General features: G+C 42.6%; 2 protein-coding genes across 2 annotated transcripts; one reads left to right on the top strand and one right to left on the bottom strand.

Annotated features, from left to right (window-relative positions):
- Positions 1-6,068: 6,068 nt before the first annotated feature.
- On the top strand, positions 6,069-7,534 carry LOC123450891 (mucin-2-like). Its single transcript, XM_045127936.1, has one exon. The coding sequence runs from the start codon at positions 6,069-6,071 to the stop codon at positions 7,527-7,529; it is 1,461 nt and encodes a 486-aa protein (XP_044983871.1). The 3' UTR covers positions 7,530-7,534.
- Positions 7,535-8,143: 609 nt separating this feature from the next.
- LOC123447475 (protein neuralized-like) lies at positions 8,144-10,129 on the bottom strand. The gene is made up of 5 exons (XM_045124081.1): positions 9,474-10,129; positions 9,139-9,400; positions 8,890-9,058; positions 8,655-8,754; positions 8,144-8,526 (listed from the first exon to the last, which is right to left on the bottom strand). Exons 1-5 carry the CDS (start codon positions 9,506-9,508, stop codon positions 8,409-8,411), a joined length of 684 nt encoding a protein of 227 aa, XP_044980016.1. The 5' UTR covers positions 9,509-10,129; the 3' UTR covers positions 8,144-8,408.
- Between the last annotated feature and the right edge of the window lie 13,074 nt (positions 10,130-23,203).

Here is a 23,203-nt window from a genome sequence, read left to right on the forward strand (position 1 = left end):
GCTATGAGCTATAGGTTTTCCCGAATTGCTAACTCATAATTATAAGTAACGTCGATTTCTGCCAATTCTTCAACCTTTATTTCAATGATGCTATAGAGAAAAAGATAAATTGATAAATTTATCGCTAACAGTCCAAAGGTACCCAAAAATAACTGCATTTTTTCAAACCTGCAGTATTCTTTGATGTTCCTACAGATCTAATGTGCATTAGAAGTTTTAGTTTTTTTAACAGGACTTTGAAAAAAAGTGACTCTAGTTTGTTAGCTTTACGTGTGAGTGCAACAGCTTCTGGCCCAACACCACGGGAACTCTTGCTCCACACTTACAACAATAATACATCATCATTGAGTTGTCGCTTCAACGCATATGCATCGCTAACATGGGTCGACCCACCTAAAGAACTCCCTCGTATGGATAATTCTTTTATGGTGTCTACTCTAAATAAAGACCACTTGAATCTACAAAGGATTTATAGATTTAAGAAAAGTGCACACAAATTTTGAAATGTCCATAAGTTTCAAAAAAAAATCACAGTTTGTGCAAATATACAAATATCAAATGAACATGGATTAAAAATGCTCATGGTCAAGTGTTTGAGAATATGTTCACGAATTTAAGCTGAATTTAAACAAATTCATAGAATTTACAAGAAATCTTTGTTACTCCCTGGCATTTAGATCACTACTTTAGTAATCCATGATTTTAGGACCGGGTCAGTAGATTTCTATCCGACTGACCGAGTCAAAATTAAGGCAAGTCAATTTTAGTACTATAACACAATTAAAGCCTTTTCCACACCAAACAAATAGAAGCCCACACTTCTTGGGCTAACTCAAAACAACCACCCATTGATGAACAAAAACAGAAATCTTCGAAGTCTCCATTCCCAATATCTTTATTGCATGGGTAAAGAAAACAATAAATCTATTACATAAATAAATAAAAACAATAAAAACTAAAATGAAGTGTTTTCTTAAAAAAGTGCATTCTAAAAAGTGATGGATTAGTGAAATCGGTATAATCCTTACAAAAGAAAAGAAAATGAAAAGCACACAAAATTAAATAAAGGAATAAAAACTAAAACTAACATCAGAAATGAAGTTTTCTATGGAAGAATGAATTTGTGGCATTGGTATTACTCTTTCAAGAAAGAAAATCAAAAAATAAATAAAATCCAAATAATGAAGTTTTCTAAGAAAAAAAATGAAACTCTTTCAGAAGAAAGAAATGAAATTGAAAAACCTTTCAAAACTTGCACACAACTTGCATTGAAATTGCACTTTCAAATATGCAAAGAATAAGCATATAATAGTGCAATTTTCCCATTCTACTATAATTTACACACATATAATTTAGTACTTGCATTCATACTTACACACACACACACACACACACACAAACCCAAAAAGAAACAATAAGAATTAAAATGAAGTGGTTTCTAGAAAGTAATGGATTAATGAGATCATGATTATCCTTACAAAAGAGAATAAAATGGAAATAAAATAAAATAATAAATAAATAAAAATAAATGAAGTTTTCTATGTAAGAATGAGTTTGTGGCATCGTATTACCCTTTCATGAGAAAAGGAAATAAAAAATAAAACATAATCAAAATAATGAAGTTTTCTAAGGAAGAATGAAACCCTTTGAGGAGAAAGAAAATGAAAATGAAAAACCTTTCAAAACTTGCACACAACTTGAAATGAAATTGCACATATTCAAGTATGCAAGGAATAAGCATATAATAGTCCAATTTACGCATTCTACTATAATTTACACACATCTTATTGAATACTTGCATTTATACATACACACAAAAATAAATCTAAAACAAACAATAAAAAGTTTGCACGAAATATACACACAAATTGCGCGCTTTTCAACTACGCAAGAATAGAGATACATTAGTGAAACTTTCGCAAAATAGTTTCCTAAGGAGGAATTAATTAGTTGCATTGTTATTAACCTAAAGAAGAATAAAACAATAACTAAAAATAAAAATAATGAAGTTATATACGAAAAATGAATTAGTGACATTGGTATTACCGTTTAAAAAGGAAGAAAAATGAAAAAAAAATTGCACAACATTTTGTACTGAAATTACACATTTTGTAGTATGCAAAGAATAGTTAGTTGTTTTTACGGTAGCACATTATCATATAATTGCATAATTTTAAACATATTGCATATTTGTGTGTATACAATTACATAGTGCCATTGGTATTACCCTTCAAAAAGAAAGAAAAATGAAAAAAGTGCACACCATTTTGTACTGAAATTGCACATTTTGTAGCATCCAAAGAATAATTAGGTATTTTTACAGTAGCACATTATCATATAATTATATAATTTTCAACATATTGCACATTTATGTGTATACAAATACACTCGTCTAACATCTCAAAAATACTCACAAAATAAAAATAAAAATCAACTAACAAATAAAAAGAAAAGCAGAAACACAAAAAAATAGAAATAACAAACAACAAATAAAGGAAGAGATGAGGGCTAGACCGTACAGTTAATGGGCTCCGGTCCAGTACCAAATCGACTGGCCCAGTAGCAAATCGACTGGCCCAAAAATAGGGCCAGCCATAAAGAACAAGCCGAACACAACAAACAAGAGAGGACGCAAAAAAAAATTCAGCACCAATATTGGAGCAGAAATCAATGGTCAGAAAATCAAATTACCGAAATTTAAAATTCAGACAACTTACAAGTAGCTAAAGTGTAATAATTAAGGCCACTTTATTCTGTAATATCATGTCCTGGTCATGACATTCCTCCTCCAACTTAGAAGTAAACCGATGAATTTCCACCAATTTGATATATGAAAAAAATTTAATCTGTAAAGAAATATAAGTGTTTTTAGATCACTAAAGTAGAACAAAATCAAACAAGTTCATGGGCGGCACAATTAACTTCTCGATTTCAATGAAAGACTGGATCCATGCTAAAGGAACTCGGCAGTTTCATGCAATCCGGAATCAGTAAAACTGGACAAAGTCAAATGGTCTTTTCTACAACAAACTCTACGTATGAAAGGGTTTGGAGAGATATGGCGAAAACATATAGATTGTTTCATAAAAAAGGGCAGTGTCGGTATTAAGGTAAATGACGGTGTGGGTCATTTCTTTCAGACACTAAGGGACTTAGACAAGGAGACCCTACGTCACCTATTTTATTTAACATTGTTGCGGATATGTTGGCGCTTATGATCAGGAGAGCTCATGAAAAGGACTTGGTAGAGGGACTAGTACCCCATCTAGTTGATGGGGGTGTCTCCATCCTACAATATGCGGATGACACGATCCTTTTCATGGAACACAATCTCAAAAAAGCCAGAAACATGAAACTCATATTATGTTTATTTGAACAGCTATCTCGGCTGAAGATTAACTTTCATAAAAGTGAACTCTTCGGTTTTGGGAATGCAAAAGAAGAAGAACTCACTTATAATCAACTTTTTGGTTGCAAAGGTGGTAAGTTTCCATTTACTTACTTAGGGATCCCTATCCACCACCGAAAGTTGACCATTAAGAAGTGGAAATGTATCGAGGATCGTTTTGAAAAAAAACTAAACTGCTGGAAGGGCAAGCTACTATCCTACGGAGGACGATTGGTACTGGTTAACTCAATGTTGACAAGTATGCCAATGTTTCTCCTATCCTTTTTCGAAGTGCCAGAAGTGGTGCGAAAAAGGTTGGATTTTTACCGATCTCGATTCTTCTGGCAGAGTGATGAGATCAAGACCAAATGTAGACTGGCTAGATGGGATATTATTTGTCGATCCAAGGATCAGGGAGGTTTGGGGATTGAAAATTTAGAGGTTAAGAATAGGTGTCTGCTTAGCAAGTGGCTATTGAGACTCTCTGTGGAGTCAGAAGGTAGGTGGATACAAATTCTGAGGAACAAGTATCTACAACAAAAGACTTTAGCTCAGGTCACTGTGAGACCGGGTGATTCACCTTTTTGGAAGGGTCTCATGAGGACAAAAACTGCTTTCTTTAACAGGACTAAGGTCAAGGTTCCCCTTAAGATAAAAATCTTCATGTGGTTTGTTCACAAAGAAGTTGTTTTAACTAAGGATAACTTGGCTAAGCGAAACTGGAAAGGAAATCGAAGATGCAGCTTTTGCCAGACGAATGAAACGATTAAGCACCTCTTTCTGGATTGTCCTATGGCTAAACTTTTATGGCGCTCCATTCATATTACTTTTAATATTACACCGCCTACTAGCATTAACATGTTATTTGGGACGTGGCTGGAAGGGGTTAATGTTCATTACGCCTAACTAATTCGGGTTGGAATCTGTGCTCTTTTGTGGGCTATATGGAACTGCAAAAATGATCTAATTTTTAACAGACAACACTATATTAACTTTTTGCAGGTCATCTTCAGGGCTACCGCCTTGATCCGCATGTGGTCCTTACTCACTCCTGTGGAAACCAGGGAGCCTTTGGTTACTTGGTGCGCCCAATGAAAGATGGTAGCTCAGGGTATCTTCAACCGATATGGATGGCGGCATACTGATAGAATAGGTCGATAGTTATCTAGGCCTATTGATATCTCTGAGATTGGCGTTCTGGTCGCCTTGTAAAACCTTTTTTATTTTTTATTTTGAGCTGCTTGAGACTATTTTGTACTTCTTTCAGACTGATTCTTATTTAATAAAATGACTGCATGCATCACTCCATGCAGAGGCCGGGGCGATGCCTCCTTTTCGAAAAAAAGTAAAACTGGACACTTTTCAACAATGGTACTATTTTTTTAACAGGAACAATACTACTCTTTTTTAGCAGGAACAATAGTGCTATTTTTTTTAGCAGACGCTGTTGTGCTCAAAAAAAGAAAGGAATGGGCGCACTATACCAAATAAGGCACACATGTTACTGCTAATTTTTGTAAGAGAAAACATTGAGGCATGTTTTTGATTTATGACTAACTTTATCATAACCAACCTTAGGTAAATTGTAGCTGTCATAAAAAGTGCGACAAACAAAATGACCAACACAAGTGTGGCATGCCAGAAAAGTGTGCTTATGGCATATGGACCATGTAGATGAAAAACTATGCGAATGAACCAAACACAAGACTAAGTTGTTGTGGTTTGACTAACATTAGACGTGACAACCTTAATAAAGATACAAACTAAATATGTCCTTGATGTATTTGAGACGGGCGTGGTTGATATTGATGTTTTTTTTGCAGGCATGATATTGATGTATTTGATTGCGTCGAGTCTCATGAGTGCGTATATACATTGCAAAACTTGGGGGCCAAGAAACCTAAAAATTTGACTGTAGAATGGCGATATGGCCGTATATAAATTAATTTCCGAAAGAGAAGCAGTAAACTGATTGATCCCCTGGAATGATGATGGAATCCTACGCCACAAATCACCCAGCACACGCAAAGGCTGTTTCTCCTTGCCTTTTCTTCTTGAAGTCAAAGGTACAAGACTCTTATACAATCTCCACTTTATAATATACATGACGTATATCTCTGTCTACAAGCTAACAAACGATTATTCAAATTCATGAAGTGAACTAAAGTCGCACCATTGGGTTTTTCATGAAATGAGGGTGTGTCTAGGATATACATCTAGATGTGACATAGTTATTACACATCTAAATGATTAAATCAAGCATAAATAAATAAAAATACCCACATGAATCTTCACTTAAGATCAATGATTAGAATTTAGATGTGTAAATACTTATCTCACATCTAGATATATTTTAACAAAACTATTTCATCAAAAAATAGATTCGCATATCAATATCATTTGACCTACGTATATGTGCATACAAATATTTGGAGCAAGACGCGCAAAGTAAAAATGTCAAACACACACAGTATTTGCTAGGACGTCAGTGCAATGGGAGCCAGCTCCACTCCCACCGTCCCACGGTAGCGACGCGGCGGTGACTTGTGAGACGAGAGTTCGTCAGTGCAAGTGCATTTAGCTTAGCTTGGCTCTTCCATGTCCGGCCGCCTAGCTATATATACAAGCTTGCCAGCTACTCTTCCATTTGCATTTCAGCTTGCCCCAAAGAGATCCATACATGGCCGCGGCCGCGGCGGCGCCGCCCCGGCGCATCGGCAGGTCGAGCGTCCACATGGACGTCGGCAGGCCGACGCCAGCGATTGATGGTGTAGGCGGCACGTCCTCTGGCGCCGGGGCAGGGCGACGGCCGGGCATCAACCTCTTCTCGGGGCCGGTATGTGTCGCCGTGTTCGTCTCCTTTGCGCTCTGCATCGTCCTCTTCTGCGTCTACTCCTTCCTCGCTCGTCGCCGCGCCGTCGTGAGCGCCCGCCAGACGTTCCTCGATCGCATGCGCGACAGCATCGCCCTCGTCTCCGGCTGGTCAGCCCCGAGCGCCGCCAACCTGCCGGTGTCACCACCACCTCCTCCTGAAGCAGCGACACAGCCTCCTCCAGCATCAGGGACAACGGCCGACCGTGATGGCGAGCCACCGCCTCCTCCAACAGCGGCCACGCCCCCCGACGTTGACCTGTCATCGCCGCCTCCAGTAGCGACAACGGCCACCTACGATGACGCGCCACCGCCTCTTCGAAGAGCGCCGGCCCGACGTGTACATGGACCCACCGCCAACCCTGGCCTCGGTAACTGCCCGGTGTGCTCCGAGCCGTTACATGGGCGTACCAACGTCATGGCGCCGCATGCTTGCGCCCACGTGTTCCACGCGTCTTGCATTGAGCCATGGCTCCACAACCGGGGCTCCTGCCCCGTGTGCCGGTGCACTGACGACCCCACCTCCGCCTCCACCTCCACCTTCATCGGCGACTGCCCGATCTGCCTCGAGGCCATGCGCGTTGATTGTGATGGTGTCAGGGCATCACACGCTTGTGGCCATGTGTTTCACTCGTGTTGCATTGAGCCGTGGCTCAACCAACAGGGCTCCTGCCCCGTGTGCCGGTGCAACATTGTCAACTCAACCTTCACCTCCACCCCCACCCTCACCTCTACATCCGTCATCACCCCCTCCCCCATCCCCACCTCTACCTCCGTCACCACCTCCACCCCTACCTCTGACACCATCGGCTACTGTCCGGTGTGCCTTGAGCCCTTGCACGCTGGCAGTGGTGACATCAGGGCGGCACACGCATGCGGACATGTGTTTCACTCGCGTTGCATTGGACGGTGGGTACGTCGACGGGGCTCGTGTCCTGTGTGTTTGTGCATTGCCCGCTTCAACCCCAACCCCACCTTCATCTCCACCTCCAACCCCACCCCAAACACTAGTCTCACCTCCGTTCCCACCTACAACCCCACCCCAGACACTAACCCCACCTTCAACCCCACCCCAAACGCTACCTCCAACTCCGGCCCTATCGACGAATGTCCAGTGTGCCTCGAGCCCTTACGCATTGATGGTGGCGACGTGAGGGCTGCGCACGCGTGCGGCCACGTGTTCCACTCGCGTTGCATCGCGCGATGGATACGCCACCGCAACTCCTGCCCCGTTTGCCGTTGCACCGTCACGTGCAGTCGCAGCCCATGAGACTAAGTAGCATCTACTGCTGCAAGTGGTGGTGCTCGCAACCCCCATGAGACCATGGTCATGGTGATTGCGGAACAAATGGCGGAGTAGGGGCACCAAAGCCGCCAATGGTGATATGCAAAGATCCATGATCACTTGAGCTGAACTACTCAATGGCTAAGACAACATGCAACAATGTAGGTAAGAACAATGAGTGTGACAGTTTGCCAGTAAACAATTTTATTGTACTGTCGTTTTGCTTTGGAATGAGCTTGCTTAGACATAGTAGATGTGGTCAGCAAATTGCTTGGATTTATTTCATTTATGTTTGTCATTTGTTCATTGACAGAAAATTCATTTGTTGTTGTTGTTATATAGAGCTTGTTGCTACGATGTAAACCAACCCGTACAGATAAGGGTTTGGAATTCGATTTGATTCTTTCATTGTATCTCAAGCCTTGTAATCTCTGGATGTAATCTGGTACATGTATATAACACGCACGCGTCCCTGCTAATTAAGAGGCATACGCTTCAACCCGATCGTTCAACTGAAAGTTTACAATCGGTTCGGTACAGATCATGAGACTGAATTAACATTCCAAAAGACATTTAACACATGGCAGAACTAATACTTATTTCCAGCGAATAATCTCTTTGATAACTTATTGCATTACAAGGCTATTGGATTAAAAGTTTCTATGATGGCACATCGCCATGGTAATGGAGGCCACAGAAATAAAACAATGGAGAAATTCGACACTAGTTTCAGAAACTAGCAAAACCCCTAGCGAGTACACAGACAACTCCTGCCGTCAGAACATAAACCCTTCGTCCAGTCAGACTAACCACTCCTCTCCTTCTGTTTGCTTGTTTTTTTTTCCCTTCTGTTGTAAAGATCTGTCAAATTATGCTGTAAGCTCGGACGACCTCGACGATGGGAGCGCGGCACAGCGGGCACTTGCCGGCACCGCGGAGCAGCTCGCGGGCGCACTTTGAGCAGGTGCACATGTGCCCACACCTGAAAATGCCAGCAGAAGATGAAGCAATGTCACATTGTGTTTCTGAGCAATTCTTTGTGCAACTAATGTCACAAAATGTGGGCACATGATCAAGGTGAGAGATGGCAAATGGAGAAGAAGGATAGACCTGTAGAGAAGCGAGTCGATCTGGCTGTCGCAGCAGATGCAGCAGGTCCCTTTCCTCACCAGCTCCCACTGTGATCCGTCATCATACCATCTAACCGTCCCTGGTATACACAAGTTCAGAATCCAGATGGTTTTCTGGTTAATCACCATGGATAGATAGATAGATACAGATAGATGGCAGGAGATCGATGAGGAAGAAGAAGAAGAAGAAGAGGGGAAAGAGTGATCTGACAGACCTTGGAGGGACAGAGAGCCGTTCATGGCAGAGGCGACCTCCTGCCTGATGGACCTCTGGAGCTCGACCTGCATCTCCATGCACGCCTGCAGCATCTGCTGCGTGCTGGCCATCCCGCGCTGGAGCACGGCCATGTCGTCCCGCAGGTCGTGGATGGCCTCGTCGACCTCCTGCCGAACACATTCCCGCTCTCTTCAGCAACAACACACAAGATGGTATCTCTGAAGAAAGAGGAGGAGGGGAGGCTCACAAATTCATCCGGGCGGTCCATGGGCTGCCGGCTCCAGTCACGGCCAGGCGGCATCATCCGCCAGCGCCGCTGCGGCCTGTGGCCGGCGGGAGGCTGCGCGGCGTGCTCGGCCTGGTCTGCTCCATGGATCCGGTGGTGTTGGACATGGTCTTGGTTGAGTGGAGCTGGAGGGTCATGCTCCTCCTGCCTCTGAGCGTACGAGTGCACGAGCTGGTCCAGGCTCTCGCGGAAGCCGCTGCTGAGGAGATTAGACACGCTGCGCCTGCAAAACGAAGATGATTATGTGACCTTTATCAAGCACGATGATGCAAAGAATTATGTTAACTTTACTCTACCTGCTTAAGAGTTCTCTGAGCTCGGCCCTGTACATGCCGTAGAGCGCGTCTTCCTGGAGGCGATTATGCCGAGCGAAGCCGCCTAGGTCCGGCCGCCATTGCTGCGCTTCAGCTTCTGGATTATCAATGACATGCCACTCCTCCTCGTCCTCGTCCTCCTCCTCCTCCTCTGCTTCCTGGCCACTGGCACCAGATGACTCCCCTCGCCACTGCACACTGGGTGTCGGCTGCACGTAGGCTATGGCTTCTTCCTGCGCGCCGCCGTTGTCGGAGGAGGAAGAGCCGGTCTGCTCGCCGCTCTGGTCCGAGGACCCCGAGTCCGACGAGTACTCTTGGTACCCGTGCACGTGCTGTTCCTGATCAAGATGGCCATCCTGCAGAGCGTCATGAGTGTTTGGTACGTTGCCGGATTGATCTTCTGTTGGCTGAAGCGCCTGGATCTCATGGCTGGCAGAAGCATTCTCCAAGTGTTGGTTGTCATCCTCTGGGAGACTGCTATGATCACCATTAGTTGCTTGATCACTGGTGATGTTTTCTGCTCCAGTGCCAGGACGATGATGGCTCTGTGTAATCTGTCCTTCTTGTCCGGCTGCCGTCGAAATCGGTCCGCCGTCCTGCCTAGGCCTTCCGCCAAGAAAGATCCTGCCTCGCAGAACGGACTGCAAACAATAACACAAAATCGTATGCAAATTTTAAAAAATGGTGCTCATTTTTCTAAATTGGCAGATAAGTTACGATCTACTCACTCCGTACCATAATATAAGAACGTTTTTTACACTACCAGACGGAGTAAATCAGTACATGTGTAGCTTCTTGCAGTGCACGTGATCCAACACAAAAGGCGGCACAATGGGAATGTTGAACATCCACTCATGTGTTTCCAGAGTGAGGAGTGCAGGCGCAATAGGCATGAATCAGGTACAGCTGGGGTTTTGGGGGCAGAAAGATGCGAACTTTTCAGGTGCTATCATCAGGTACTACAAACAGGAATGTGCAGAGGACCCCATGGTGATGGACGACGATCATGGTGACTACAGAGAGACCCCATGGGGATGTTGGGCTTTGATTTGACGGACGGACCTGGATGCGGCCACGGTGAGCGAAGGAGGACACGGCGCGGTGCTCCGAGAGGCCCTGGAGCTCGCGCAGCCGCTCCATGGACATGCGCCTGGCCGCGCCCGGCGCGCGCGCCTGCCGGCCGTGGAGCCCCGGCGCGTGGCCGTCCGCGCCGTCGCCGCCGCCCTGGCTGGCCCTGCGCACGCGCTCCCGCACCGACCGCACGCGCTCGCGCTCCGTCTCGCCCAACCACTCCTCGCCTGCTCCGCCGTCGCCGTGGCGGCCGCGCGGGGACCCCTGCCGCTGCGCGGGCGCGGGGGCGGTCCACTCCCGCGCGATCCGCCGCACGAGCGCGCGCTCCGGCGACCGCGCGCGCCTCCCGTCGTCGGCGTCGGCGCGGGCGCGGAGGAAGGAGGAGGCGTCGAGCATGGTGGAGACGGCGTGGAGGCGCGCGAGCGCCATGAGCTCCGAGTCGCGGTCGCGGCGGTCGAGACCGCCGAGCACCATCTGCTCGCACGCCTGCCGGCGCCGCGCCGCCCACTGCGCGATGATCCTGGACGCCGCCGCGCTGGCCGCTGCCGACGACGACGCCTCCCCTCCGCCTCCTGCGGGGCACACCATGCTCTTGACGCGGAGGTCGTCCATGGTGCTCGCCGACATGGTCCTAGCTAGGCGGGAGGGCGAGTGGCGGGTATAAGTAGAGGGAAGGCGGAAGCGGAAGTGACATTTTTCCACGGGCGCGCGAGCAGAGGAGGAGGAGGAGGAGTTCGTCCAGAGCAGCCTGGCAAATCCCGAGGCGGGACGCTGGCTCGATCGAGGGGCGGAGGAAGAAGAAGAAGAAGAGTGGTGTGGCCCTAGCGAGTTCACCATTGCTGCCGATATTAAATCCCAGGATTTGTTTTGTTTCTCGGCGACCAAATCGGCATATATATATATATATATATATATATTACTCGGGGTAAATGTAAAAAATCACAGGAATTAATGGAATAATTATTGTATGAGCTGTCGTAAAAATCTTTAGTCGGGTTTTATGATTATTCGTCAGCGCATTTTTATGACCGTGCATCTAATTGTAGGTAAATATTACAACTCGCCTTTTTATAGGTGAAATATTATGTTTCACCAAGTCATTTATAAAAAAGAATGCATTGTGTTTTAACGGCGTTTATTATTTACTCGCTGATTCAAATTTGCACACGTAAGAATTATTGTTCCTACTGGTAGTTTGTTATGTATTTTCATGATTGTCGCTACTAGGTGATCGGTTAATGCGATTGGTACATGAGTTATCCATGAAACGCCTGTTCTTGTTGGAATCATCTTTAGTAGTGTAGTTTCAATTATTATCGGGAGTCTATTTTTTATGACTATACACCTAATTATAGGGTTTATGATCGAAATATTAAACCTCACTTGGCAAGTTTGATATTTATACATAACGTTTAATTGTATTTATTATTTACTCATTGATTTGTATTCGTACACATCAGTACCTCATTCGGGCATTTCCATTATGCAAGGCTCTCATCATGTCTAATAAGTGTTTTCGAATTTGTACACGTGAGAATCACTCTCTCCTTCCGGTATTTCCGTTATGCAGGCCAACTTGCATCTTTTCACCTTAGGTAAATGTTTCAAGTCTCATTAACGGTTCACGAGCGCAGTTAATATGAATATGTATGGGAACCTATATGGTGTAGTAAGAGACATACGTGTGAGTTTGAGCGTGTTATGGAAGATCGCGATCATCGCTAGTTGGTGATTAATGAGATTGGTATACGAATTATCCATAAAACGCCTTGTATACTCCTTCCGGTAAGAGTCATCTTTAGCCAATTTTAAAACTATACATCTAATCCTAGATAAATATTATATCTCACTTATTATCTTCTATATTTATATATAGTGCTTTAGTTGTAATTAATATATGTTCGTTGATTTAAATTTTTACACGTGAGAATCACTCCCTCCTTCCGTATATGTGTTATGCAAGGCAACATGTATCTCATTGTCTCTGATAAATGTCTTGAGTCTCACTAACGGTCTATAAACGCAATTAATATGATATATGTGCGGGAACCAATATGTGTGCAGTAAGAGACACACGAGTGAGTTTGAACGCGTTAAGGGAGATTGTGATCGTCGCCAATTGGTGATTAATAAGCTTGGTATACGAGTTGTCCATAAAACGCCTTATATGCTTTTCCTGTCAGAGTCATCTTTAGTCCAATTTTATAACTAACATCCAATGATAGATAAATATTATACCTCACTTATTATCTTCTATATTTATACATAAATAGTGCTCCAGTTGTAATTAGCATTTGCCCCTTTTAAAAAAAATTTACACATGAGAATCGCTCTCTCATTCTAGTATTTCTGTTATGCAATGTCGCGTGCATCTCATTGCCTCTGATAAATGTTTCAAGTCCCACTAACGGTTTGCAAGAACAGTTAATACGATATGTGTGTGAGAACCTATATGCGTGCAGTAAGAGACACACGGGTTGGATTTGAGTGTGTCAAGGGAGATCGTTATTGCTAGTTGGTGTCTAATGAGTTGGGTATACGTATATTCCAGGGGTTATGTTTAGTCCAATTTAATAACTATACACCTAACGTATTATGCCTCACATACTCTCTTCTATATCACTACAAGAAAATATGTCAACTAGTGACCTTTTGTCAGTGACCCTGGCAGAAATGGTCGTAAATCTACGACCATTTGTGATCAATTGGTCCTAAGCTGTTCGGGAGGCTCCAATCCCAAACCATAACGACCAATTTGATCAAAAAATGTCGTAATTTCCTTACGGAAAATGGTCGTAAAGTAGATAGCACTCGTCCGTTGCCTAATTTCTAGCTAATTACGACCAATATAGATGGTTATAGCTATGACTAGACGCAACATCATCCGTTTTGCCCATGTGTCAATTTTTACACCAATATTATGTTTCATCAAGTCATTTATAAAAAGAATGCATTGTGTTTTAACCGCGTTTATTATTTACTCGTTGATTCATATTTGCACACGTAAGAATTATTGTTCCTACCGGTAGTTTGTTATGTATTTTCATGATTGTCGCTACTAGGTGATCGGTTAATGCGATTCGTACATGAGTTATCCATGAAACGCCTCTTATACCATGTTCTTGTTGGAATCATCTTTAGTAGTGTAGTTTCAATTATTGTCGGGAGTCTATTTTTATGACTATACACCTAATCATAGGGTTTATGATCGAAATATTAAACCCCACTTGGCAAGTTTGATATTTATACATAACGTTTAATTGTATTTATTATTTACTCATTGATTTGTATTTGTACACATCAGTACCTCATTCGGGCATTTCCGTTATGCAAGGCTCTCATCGTGTCTAATAAGTGTTTTCGAATTTGTACAGGTGAGAATTACTCTCTCCTTCCGGTATTTCCGTTATGCAGGCTAGCTTGCATCTTTTCACCTTAGGTAAATGATTTAAGTCTCATTAACGGTTCACGAGCGCAGTTAATATGAATATGTATGGTGTAGTAAGAGACACACGTGTGAGTTTGAGCGTGTTAAGGAAGCTCGTGATCATCGCTAGTTGGTGATTAATGAGATTGGTATACGAATTATCCATAAAACGCCTCGTATACCCTTCCGGTAAGAGTCATCTTTAGCCAATTTTAAAACTATGCATCTAATCCTAGATAAATATTATATCTCACTTATTATCTTCTATATTTATATATAGTGCTTTAATTGTAACTAATATCTATTCGCTGATTTAAATTTTTACACGTGAGAATCACTCCCTCCTTCCGTATATCTGTTTACGCAAGACGACATTTATCTCATTGTCTCTGATAAATGTTTTGAGTTTCACTAACGGTCTATAAGCGCAGTTAATACGATATATGTACGGGAACCTATATGTGTGCAGTAACAGACACGCGAGTGAGTTCGAACGCATTAAGGGAGATCGTGATCGTCGCCAATTGGTGATTAATGAGCTTGGTATACGAGTTGTCCATAAAACGCCTTATATGCTCTTCCTGTGAGAGTCATCTTTAGTCCAATTTTATGACTAATATCCAATGGTAGATAAATATTATACCTCACTTATTATATTCTATATTTATACATATATAATGCTCTAGTTGTAATTAGCATTTGCCCGTTTATTTAAATTTGTACACATAAGAATCGCTCCCTCATTCCAGTATTTCTGTTATGCAAGGCGGCGTGCATCTCATTGCCTTTGATAAATGTTTCAAGTCTCACTAACGGTTCACAAGAACAATTAATACGATATGTGTGTGAGAACCTATATACATGCAGTAAGAGACACGATTAGATTTGAGTGTGTCAAGGGAGATCGTTATTGCTAGTTGGTGACTAATGAGCTGGGTATACGTATATTCTTCCCGGGGTTATGTTTAGTCCAACTTAATAAATATACACCTAACATATTATACCTCACATAGTCTCTTCTATAGTCACACATAATGTTTTAATTGTATTTGTTATTCACCTGCTGATTCAAATTTGCACACATGAGAATTATTCACACCTTTCGGTATTTCTGTTGCGCAAGGGGCGAATCTCATCACCCCTAATAAAAGCTCATTAGTCTCATCCATGGTGTGTGGGCACGGTTAATATGATACATTCACCATTTTTTACCTTAATCTGCCACAATTTCTGCAAACTTGCAACCAAATTAATATTAGCCCCACCCAACTTCGATGCCCTTGCCTTTTGAAGCCTTCAACATAAAATTCAAATCGAGATATTGTCTAGAGCAGCCTAGCAAATCCTGAGGCAAGTTCACCATCGTTGTTGATATTAAATGGTGGGATGTATTTTGTTTCTTTGCACATAAATAATTCAAACCGTATTGTAAGAGTCGCATAAATTAATTGGACAGTTATTATCCGACTCATTGTAAAATCTTTAGTATGATTTTTTATTATTATTCCGAAAAAAATATGATTGTGCATCCATCTAGTAGTAGATAAATATCATAGCTTGCTTTTATGATTGAAATATTACATCTCGCCTAGTCATTTCTATATTTGTACATAGTGTTTTCATTTTATTTAGTATTTACTCATCAATTTATATGTACACGTCAGAGTTATTCTCTCCTTTTGGTATTTCTGTTATGTATTTTCAGTATGCAAGGCGGAGTGCATGTATCATCTCCTATGGTAAATGTTTGTGTTCTACACACCGTTTGCAAACACATTTAATACAATATATGCGGGCAGGAAGAGAGACACGAGGGGGTTTGAGCGCGTTCGTAAGAGCTTGATTGTCGCTAGTTGGAGATTGATTTATGAGTTTGTATATGAGTTGTCCCTAAAATGCCTCGTATGCAAATATTATAGTTCGCTCAGTCATTTCTATATCCGTGTCTAATGTTATAATTGTATTTGTTACTCGCTGATTCAAATTTGTACATGTGACAACCACTAAATAGCGAGGTGACGCGCATATCATTTCCTCTTGATAAATACTTCAAGTCTTACCAGGTATGATATCATTAAAGTACATTGTGATTCATTAGTTGATGATTAACGAGCCATGTAAACGGGTTGTTTTAAAACGCCGTGTATGCCCTTCCTGATAGAGTCATCTTTAGTCCAATTTTATAAGATAAATATTATAACTCACTTATTATCTTCTATATTTATATATGGTGTTTTAATTTTAATTAGTATTTGCTCACTAATGTAACTTTTTACACATCAGAATCGCTCCCTCCTTCCGGTATTTCTGTTATGCAAAGCGATGTGCATCCCATCAAGTTTCACCAATGGTTTGTGAGCACAGTAAATACGATATTTGTATGGAACATATATAGGCGGCCAAATACATAGTGCTTTAATTGCAATTATTATTTGCTCGCGATTTTAAAATTTTTACACGTGAGAATAACTCCCTCCTTCCAGAATTTCCACTATGCATCGCCTAAATGTTTTCAAGTCTAATCCATAGTTCACGGGCGCAATTAATACGATATAATTGCCATTGTATACCTTATACCGCCACAATTTCTGCAACTGCAACTTGCAACCAAATTCCTATTGCCCCTCTTCTAAGCCTTCACCTAAAAATTCAATGAAAAATAGACAACATCTAACCAGTAATGGTTGCCCTAATAAACCATGAAAATGGAATCTTTTTTGTATGTTTTGGAAGACATGGGACAACTAGGAGGCAGCCAACTTTTTTGGGTGTGACGGTGAAGTTGGGCAGTGCCGATGGTGGGAATCGTCGGTGAAGTTGGGTAGCGACCGGTATGGAAATAATGGTTCCTCGGCTTTCCCCGCCTCTCCGGATCAAGTTGGGTTTTAGGGAAGAAAATTATGGAACAGAGAAATAAAATTGTTGAGAGGACTCCAATAAACACTTATTAAGAGATATTTTTTGGAACCTGTTGTCTTAGCGAGTGCATGTAACGGCGACACCTGGTGGGCTCTTACTTGTTCTCTTCCGTGCACATGATCCAAGCAATTGTATAGTTTTGTTGTCGTGGATTTCTATACTACGGCGCGCTCAGGTTGTACACACCCCGCGCATGAGCCGATGGAATGTTGGCGTAGTTAAACAAGCTCCACACATCACAAGTTATTAACATAAACTACACATTGTACGGCAGCTGGCCCGGGGTACATACATACAAAGTGTGAACTAGAGTAATGCATGAATTCCTCCATCATTTACGAGATGGAAAGAAAAAATTATCCAAACTTAAAATATACTCCCTCTGTATCGGAATATAAGCCGCTGGAGTAGCTAAAGTTCTTATATTCGAGCACAGAGGGAGTAGTAGTTTTATATGTAACGCATGGATATGCTTTGGCTTGCATGCATGGATGGTAGCAGGCATATGCATGTTACATATGTCAAATTGTCAACTTTGATCCGTGGAGACGATCGAGAGAACAGTGCATGTTTTCGCAGCTTCTCCTTGGCCTTGGACGCCGGCGCCATCGATCACCATGCATGTGTTGGCTAGCTTGTGGATCTGCACTTTTTTTTTCCTTCCTTTTTTCGCGCAAGGCCGAATGTGTCTTGCGTGTGTAAATGTAAAATGTACAGATACACATTCTATTTTTATGAGCACTCCTGAAAGAAGACGGAGCATTCGTGTCAAGACTAGGACTTGAGCCCGGATGAATGGATAAGAAACCCTAACAAATTCACATAATTTGCAGCTTGTGGACATCATTGGTTGCATGGGATCGGAGGCAGCATGGAGAGTATACAAATTGCTTGGTGCATGTTGACGTTGCGTACACAGACATGGGATAGATGGATCTCTATCCGCCATGTCTCCTGCTAGTAGTGGCACTAGCTAGCAACAACCCAGGCGTAGTTTCGGCATCCATCGAATCCATGCCTGCCGTACGTGTCGTCATGCATATATAGTTGCCTAGCTAGGTTGTGAGCTCTAGCCGCCAAATCCACGGATACTCTCGAGAGTCGTGGCCCCCTTGTTGCTTACCGCCGATGGCCCGATTCCTTGTTGCAGATGTACGTGGTGGACACTGACTGACGTACGGCCGGCAGCCGAGATATCTTCGATTACTCTCTACTATTACAAATAACCGTGCTTTGCATCGGGTAAAAAAAAAAAACACAACATGCTTCATGTATCATTATGCATTATTTTTTATATCCTCACGTTCACTCTACGAAGCCTTCAATTCAGCTCTAACTTGAAGTTCAGTTTCAAGTTCACTCTGGAGAGCGTCCATTTCACCTCTAACTTCAAGCTCAGTTTCAGGTTGACTTTTCGGAGCCTCCTTTTCACCTCTAACTTCAGAACAATCACTGTTTTCAGCCACTGGTTCAATCAGACATGCATCCACACGCACAACGCCCGCCTCCGTGTCCTCCTCCACGTCGCTAAGCTGGGACTGCGTGTGCGCCGGTTCCTCAGCAGGCTCTGATGGATGAACATCCAACATGAGCAGTTGGTGGCTGGCATTTATTTCAACAACATCTGCATCATTCAGGCCAGCAAGAGCAGCAGCTTCATCGTCCTGGCCAATGTCCTCTGTTTCCATCTATTCATATTCATAGGTGACACCATCATCATCTTCACCATGTTCATCTGATTTCACCACCTCTGCATCTTCATCTTCAGGCCTTGCACCATCGTGCTCTGGTTCCACCGCATCTTCGTCTTCATGCCTGGCGCCGTCCTCCACCATTACCACCTCGGAGTGAAGAATCTTCGGATCCCTCGGCAATTTATCGACATCATCACGGTCCACTTCACCGTCACGGCCGGCAGCAGTTCTAGACTCTGCGGGCACCTTGCTCTGATCTAGATCGCCACTGCGTGGCTGATCGAAATCACCACCCCGTGGTCGCCAGTCTGAATCCCTCCGGCTGGCACTTTAAGAGTTCCTGGGCCTTGTTCTGCTCCGGCTCCTGCTCCTGCTCCTGCTCCGACTCCGGCTCCTCTGCCTCCGGTCCAGTCTGCGGTCAATAGAGGGCCGGCGGTCATCGCTGGGAATTTCTTGAAATGCACGAACATTATTTGAATTATGATGAAAATGGTAAAGTATGTTTTGTTAATTAATGATAGCATATGCATAAGAACATTATTTTTATCTTGCTGATATATGTGTTTGCATTTGTAATCTAAGTGAAGTTTTAATTTCGTTGCAAACATATTAGACAGCTCCATCGAAAACAATCAATTTGTAAGTACATGCATACCAAATATTCCAGGTTACATATCAATATCGATATTCTTAAAAATAAAATAGCAAAACAGTTTATATATATGAAAAATCGAAGCTCAACCATTTGTTTACGTAAAGCTTGTATAAACAACATTGTATATTTTTTATACATTAGAAACTCTTTTTGCGTGTGACATCACAAATATTATTGAGTTTTGATGTCTAATTTCTTTAATACGCATTTTACATATTTTGTATGCATCATGAATATTTTTTATATACATGTTTTACATTATTCAAATACATGATTAACATTTTTGAAAAGTTCTATTTTTATGTCTACTTTGTTCCATACACATGATATATTTTTGTATATGTTTTCTGATACACCGGAAACATTTTCCTACGCACATTTAAAGTTTTTTAAAACACGATCAATATTTTTCAAAATAAAAGAAAATATATTATTTATTGTCCATACAGACTGTATATTTTTTTGTATATATGGAAACTTATTTGTCTACAAATTTGACATTTATTTAATCCATAATTAACATGTGTGTAAAGTTTGTCGAAATAAAGGCAAAAGAGAAAAAAAAATAGAAAACGAAGAACAAAAACGGTTGTAGTCCACGATGAGTATCGAACTTGGGTCTCCTGGGTGGGAGGAGGCGCACCCAACCGGTTGGGCTAGCTTGTTCTTGTGATAAAATACGGAACCGCAGCCTTTAGAATCGGAAGGGAAGAGCCGAATCGAAGTGCAAAAAACGAATCGTTTTTGTCACTTACGGGTGACATTGGTGCGTAATTTTGGCGAACTTTAGGGGCAAATTTAATAACATACCACAGAAGCAATATGTGCTTTATTAGTAGGTAAAGAAGAGCATACATAGTTAATAATATAGCCAACAATCGGTTATAAAGAGTTGTCATGTCATATACAGTCAATCTAATAGCCGTCATATACAATAGTAATTTTAAATGTGTGCTAGTTTAATAGTATTTTACCCATCTTACAATCTCATAAAATGTCTTGGATCTCGTGCTGCAGCTGGCAACTCATCAAAAACCTCGCTTCTCTTCTCTTCTCCTTTCTCTCCTCCAACTAAATAAGGATATAATATTCTAATCCTTATAGCGTGATTATGTCACCTTATTATACTTGCTCTAAGCGCATGCATGTATAGGGATAGGTTATATATCCAATAATAGATTCAAAGTGAAATGAGTTGCGGATGGAATGCATATCATCTCTTCTTCTTTTTTTGGTCAGTTTAAAATTTTGTATATAAATGGTTATTATGAAACATTCCCCACGATCGACATGATGGATTGCTATTTTTAGATGTACACATTCTTCGGCCCCTATATCTGAGGATGTACCCAACCTAATTAATTTCTTAGAGCATCTCACAACATCATCAAATTAAACGGGAAAGAATGGGAGCGCCTATTACCCAGGCACGTGGAAAAAGAATTTTGCCATTCACTTTTTGTTAGTATTGCTAGATCTTCATCCAACGACCAAGAACACATCACACACTATTTATCTTCGTCTGCCCGCTGCCACCAAGTAACGCCGGCATAGCCACCTGTGTGATCGCTAGCACTCCGGCGCACGCCTCCGCGCACCGCACCCCCCCCCCCCCCCCACACACACACGACATCCCTCGATCTACAGTGCTAGTGACTACCCCGCGCCCCTGACCCGCACAAAACAAGTTTTGGATCCGCTCCCGCTATTTGCAGCTCATGCTCGTTCACAGCTCGCACTCCGCTGCCGCTCCTCCCAGAGCCGGCTTGACATTGTTGGTTGCGGATGGGAAGTCGTCGAACGGGTCAAAAAGACCACATCCATCCCAGAGCCGAAGAAGAAGGATGAACCGCCGATGAAGCTCCATGACGATCCGGAGACCGCCACCGCGAGAGAAATCCTCAAGAACCACACCACTCCCACGAGCTTCTTAACGTCACCGCTGAGATGGGGCTGAAGCTGGGGAAACATTATTGCAAGAAGCTTTGCCACCACCAACAAAGCGCCACCCCAGCAAACTTGGACACTAAAACCGAAAAAATGAAGCCCTCTCGCCGACGAGGGCCGAGATCCATCGCGCCTCCATGACCTGAAGGCCACACAGGCGGGGCAGACCTGCGCCGGCGCCGATGGGAGCCGAGGATATCTGATCACCTCTCTCCTGGTTAGAATGGTGAAATTATATTTTGTACAAAAAGAAGTCCACGTGAGTCGGTGAGTGGACTTTATCTTGTTTTCGACAATCGGCTTTTTTCGTGAGTATTTTTTTTGTTGGAAAAGAATTGCGAGGAACCTTTTTTGGCAAGGAATTGTAAGGTGCCTTTTGTACACTGGTCCACAGCATTTTCTGATTTGTTGTTGTTGTTGAAGCAAATGTTGGAATCAAACGTGCGTCCTGCCTTTTGTGTTGGAAGCGATCTGAATATGCATACATGATACAATCACGCTGTTCCTCCTGCTACTCATTACAGGATACCTACCCATTTGCATCATCTTCCTAGATAAATCAATCATGCCTGCATGTATGCATGCACCTGATCTCGATCGATCGATGGATCGTATCCCTCTCCATTCCTTGGAGCTTTCTTCAGCTAGCACTTGTCCTTTTCTCAGTGTACCGGCCTCCTTCGCACTGTTGGTATCCAATGTTGATGTTGGTCACGTGTACAATCTTAGTGGAAACCCAGATCGATCGTTGTTGATCAGCTGGACGACTGTGTTGGTCTCTACGCTTGTCAGATTTGTGATACTACTTAACACGTCTATGCTTGTCGAATTCGTAATAGAGTGAATTCCAAATTTTACTCTCTACTTCGATACGTTTCACACGGAGGTTACCCCATTTGACAAAATTTCAAAGGAGTTAAAAATGGTAAACTTGATAATTTGGATGAAATTCTATTAAATGGGGTAATTGGTGTCAAGAATGTCGAAGCATAGGGTAAGAAATGGAATTAGGAGGATGGATGCTCTTACCTCCAGGTAGATCTCAGGACTAGGATAGGACAGAGAAGTGAGAGAGTGCTGGGGACAAGCAGGAGGGAACAGATCCGTAGGAGGGAGAGAGAGGAAGGGACGCTGTCCCCCTGGCCACCTTACATGCTCTATGTTTTTAGGGACTATCCATCCATCCATCCAAGACCCCAAGTCCCGAGAAGATCACCATGGATACCATCATCACCAGTTCACCACCACCACCATACAGATCAATCCATCCTCCCACATTCCCACACTTCATTCTCACAAACATCGGATTGTTCACTGCAAATGTATTAATCGTAGTACATTTGTTTGCTTGGCCCGTGTAAAGTGATCCGTTTTTAGTGATCCAAGAGATTAGAGGAGTTGCTCTTCCGGGCCACCGATATGGTGGGGGAGTTGTTGGTAACATGAACATTAGCTACATGCGCCTAAACTACTACTAGAACTACTAGCATAACTGTGTGTGTAATCATAATTAGTCCTGCTACCAGTGTTATGCCACCAGCTGGCTAGTATTCCAGCCGTGTGATCATGTGGTAAGAAGCTGTCCACATGTCAACCAAGGACAAATATATATAGCGCAGCGCTGCAGCCACACCAATTGGTCCTTCCTATGAGGATCACGACGTCTACCCCAAAAGGGAACTAGTCCATGTGTTCATATTAACTATGCTTAAACGGGTGTATCTAGAAAATACTTCCTTCATTCCTAAATATAAGTTTTTTTAGGAATTTCATTACAGACTACGTACAGATGTAAATAGATATATTTTAGAGTATAAATTCTTTGTTTCGTATGTACTTCGTAGTGGAATCTTTAAAAAGACTTATATTTAGGAACAGATGGAGTATATTTCAGGATGAAGTGCATGTCGCAAAATGACGTAAGAAATCAGCTCACTAGTAGAAAAAGGGCATTTTGTCCCGGTTTTGAAACCGGGACAAAAAGGTCGTTACTAATGCC

Source organism: Hordeum vulgare, chromosome 4H (genome assembly GCF_904849725.1).
Source record: "Hordeum vulgare subsp. vulgare chromosome 4H, MorexV3_pseudomolecules_assembly, whole genome shotgun sequence".
Classification (NCBI taxonomy): Eukaryota; Viridiplantae; Streptophyta; class Magnoliopsida; order Poales; family Poaceae; genus Hordeum; species Hordeum vulgare.

Bases quoted from the DNA above. Each gene is read 5' to 3' on its own strand.
- LOC123450891 (XM_045127936.1), top strand. From the start codon at position 6,069: ATGGCCGCGGCCGCGGCGGCGCCGCCCCGGCGCATCGGCAGGTCGAGC.
- LOC123447475 (XM_045124081.1), bottom strand. From the start codon at position 9,508: ATGTACAGGGCCGAGCTCAGAGAACTCTTAAGCAG. The intron at 9,059-9,138 runs GTGAGCCTCCCC...TGTGTTCGGCAG, and splicing joins TGGACCGCCCGGATGAATTT to GAGGTCGACGAGGCCATCCA. The intron at 8,755-8,889 runs GTCTGTCAGATC...TGTGTATACCAG, and splicing joins CGGCTCTCTGTCCCTCCAAG to GGACGGTTAGATGGTATGAT.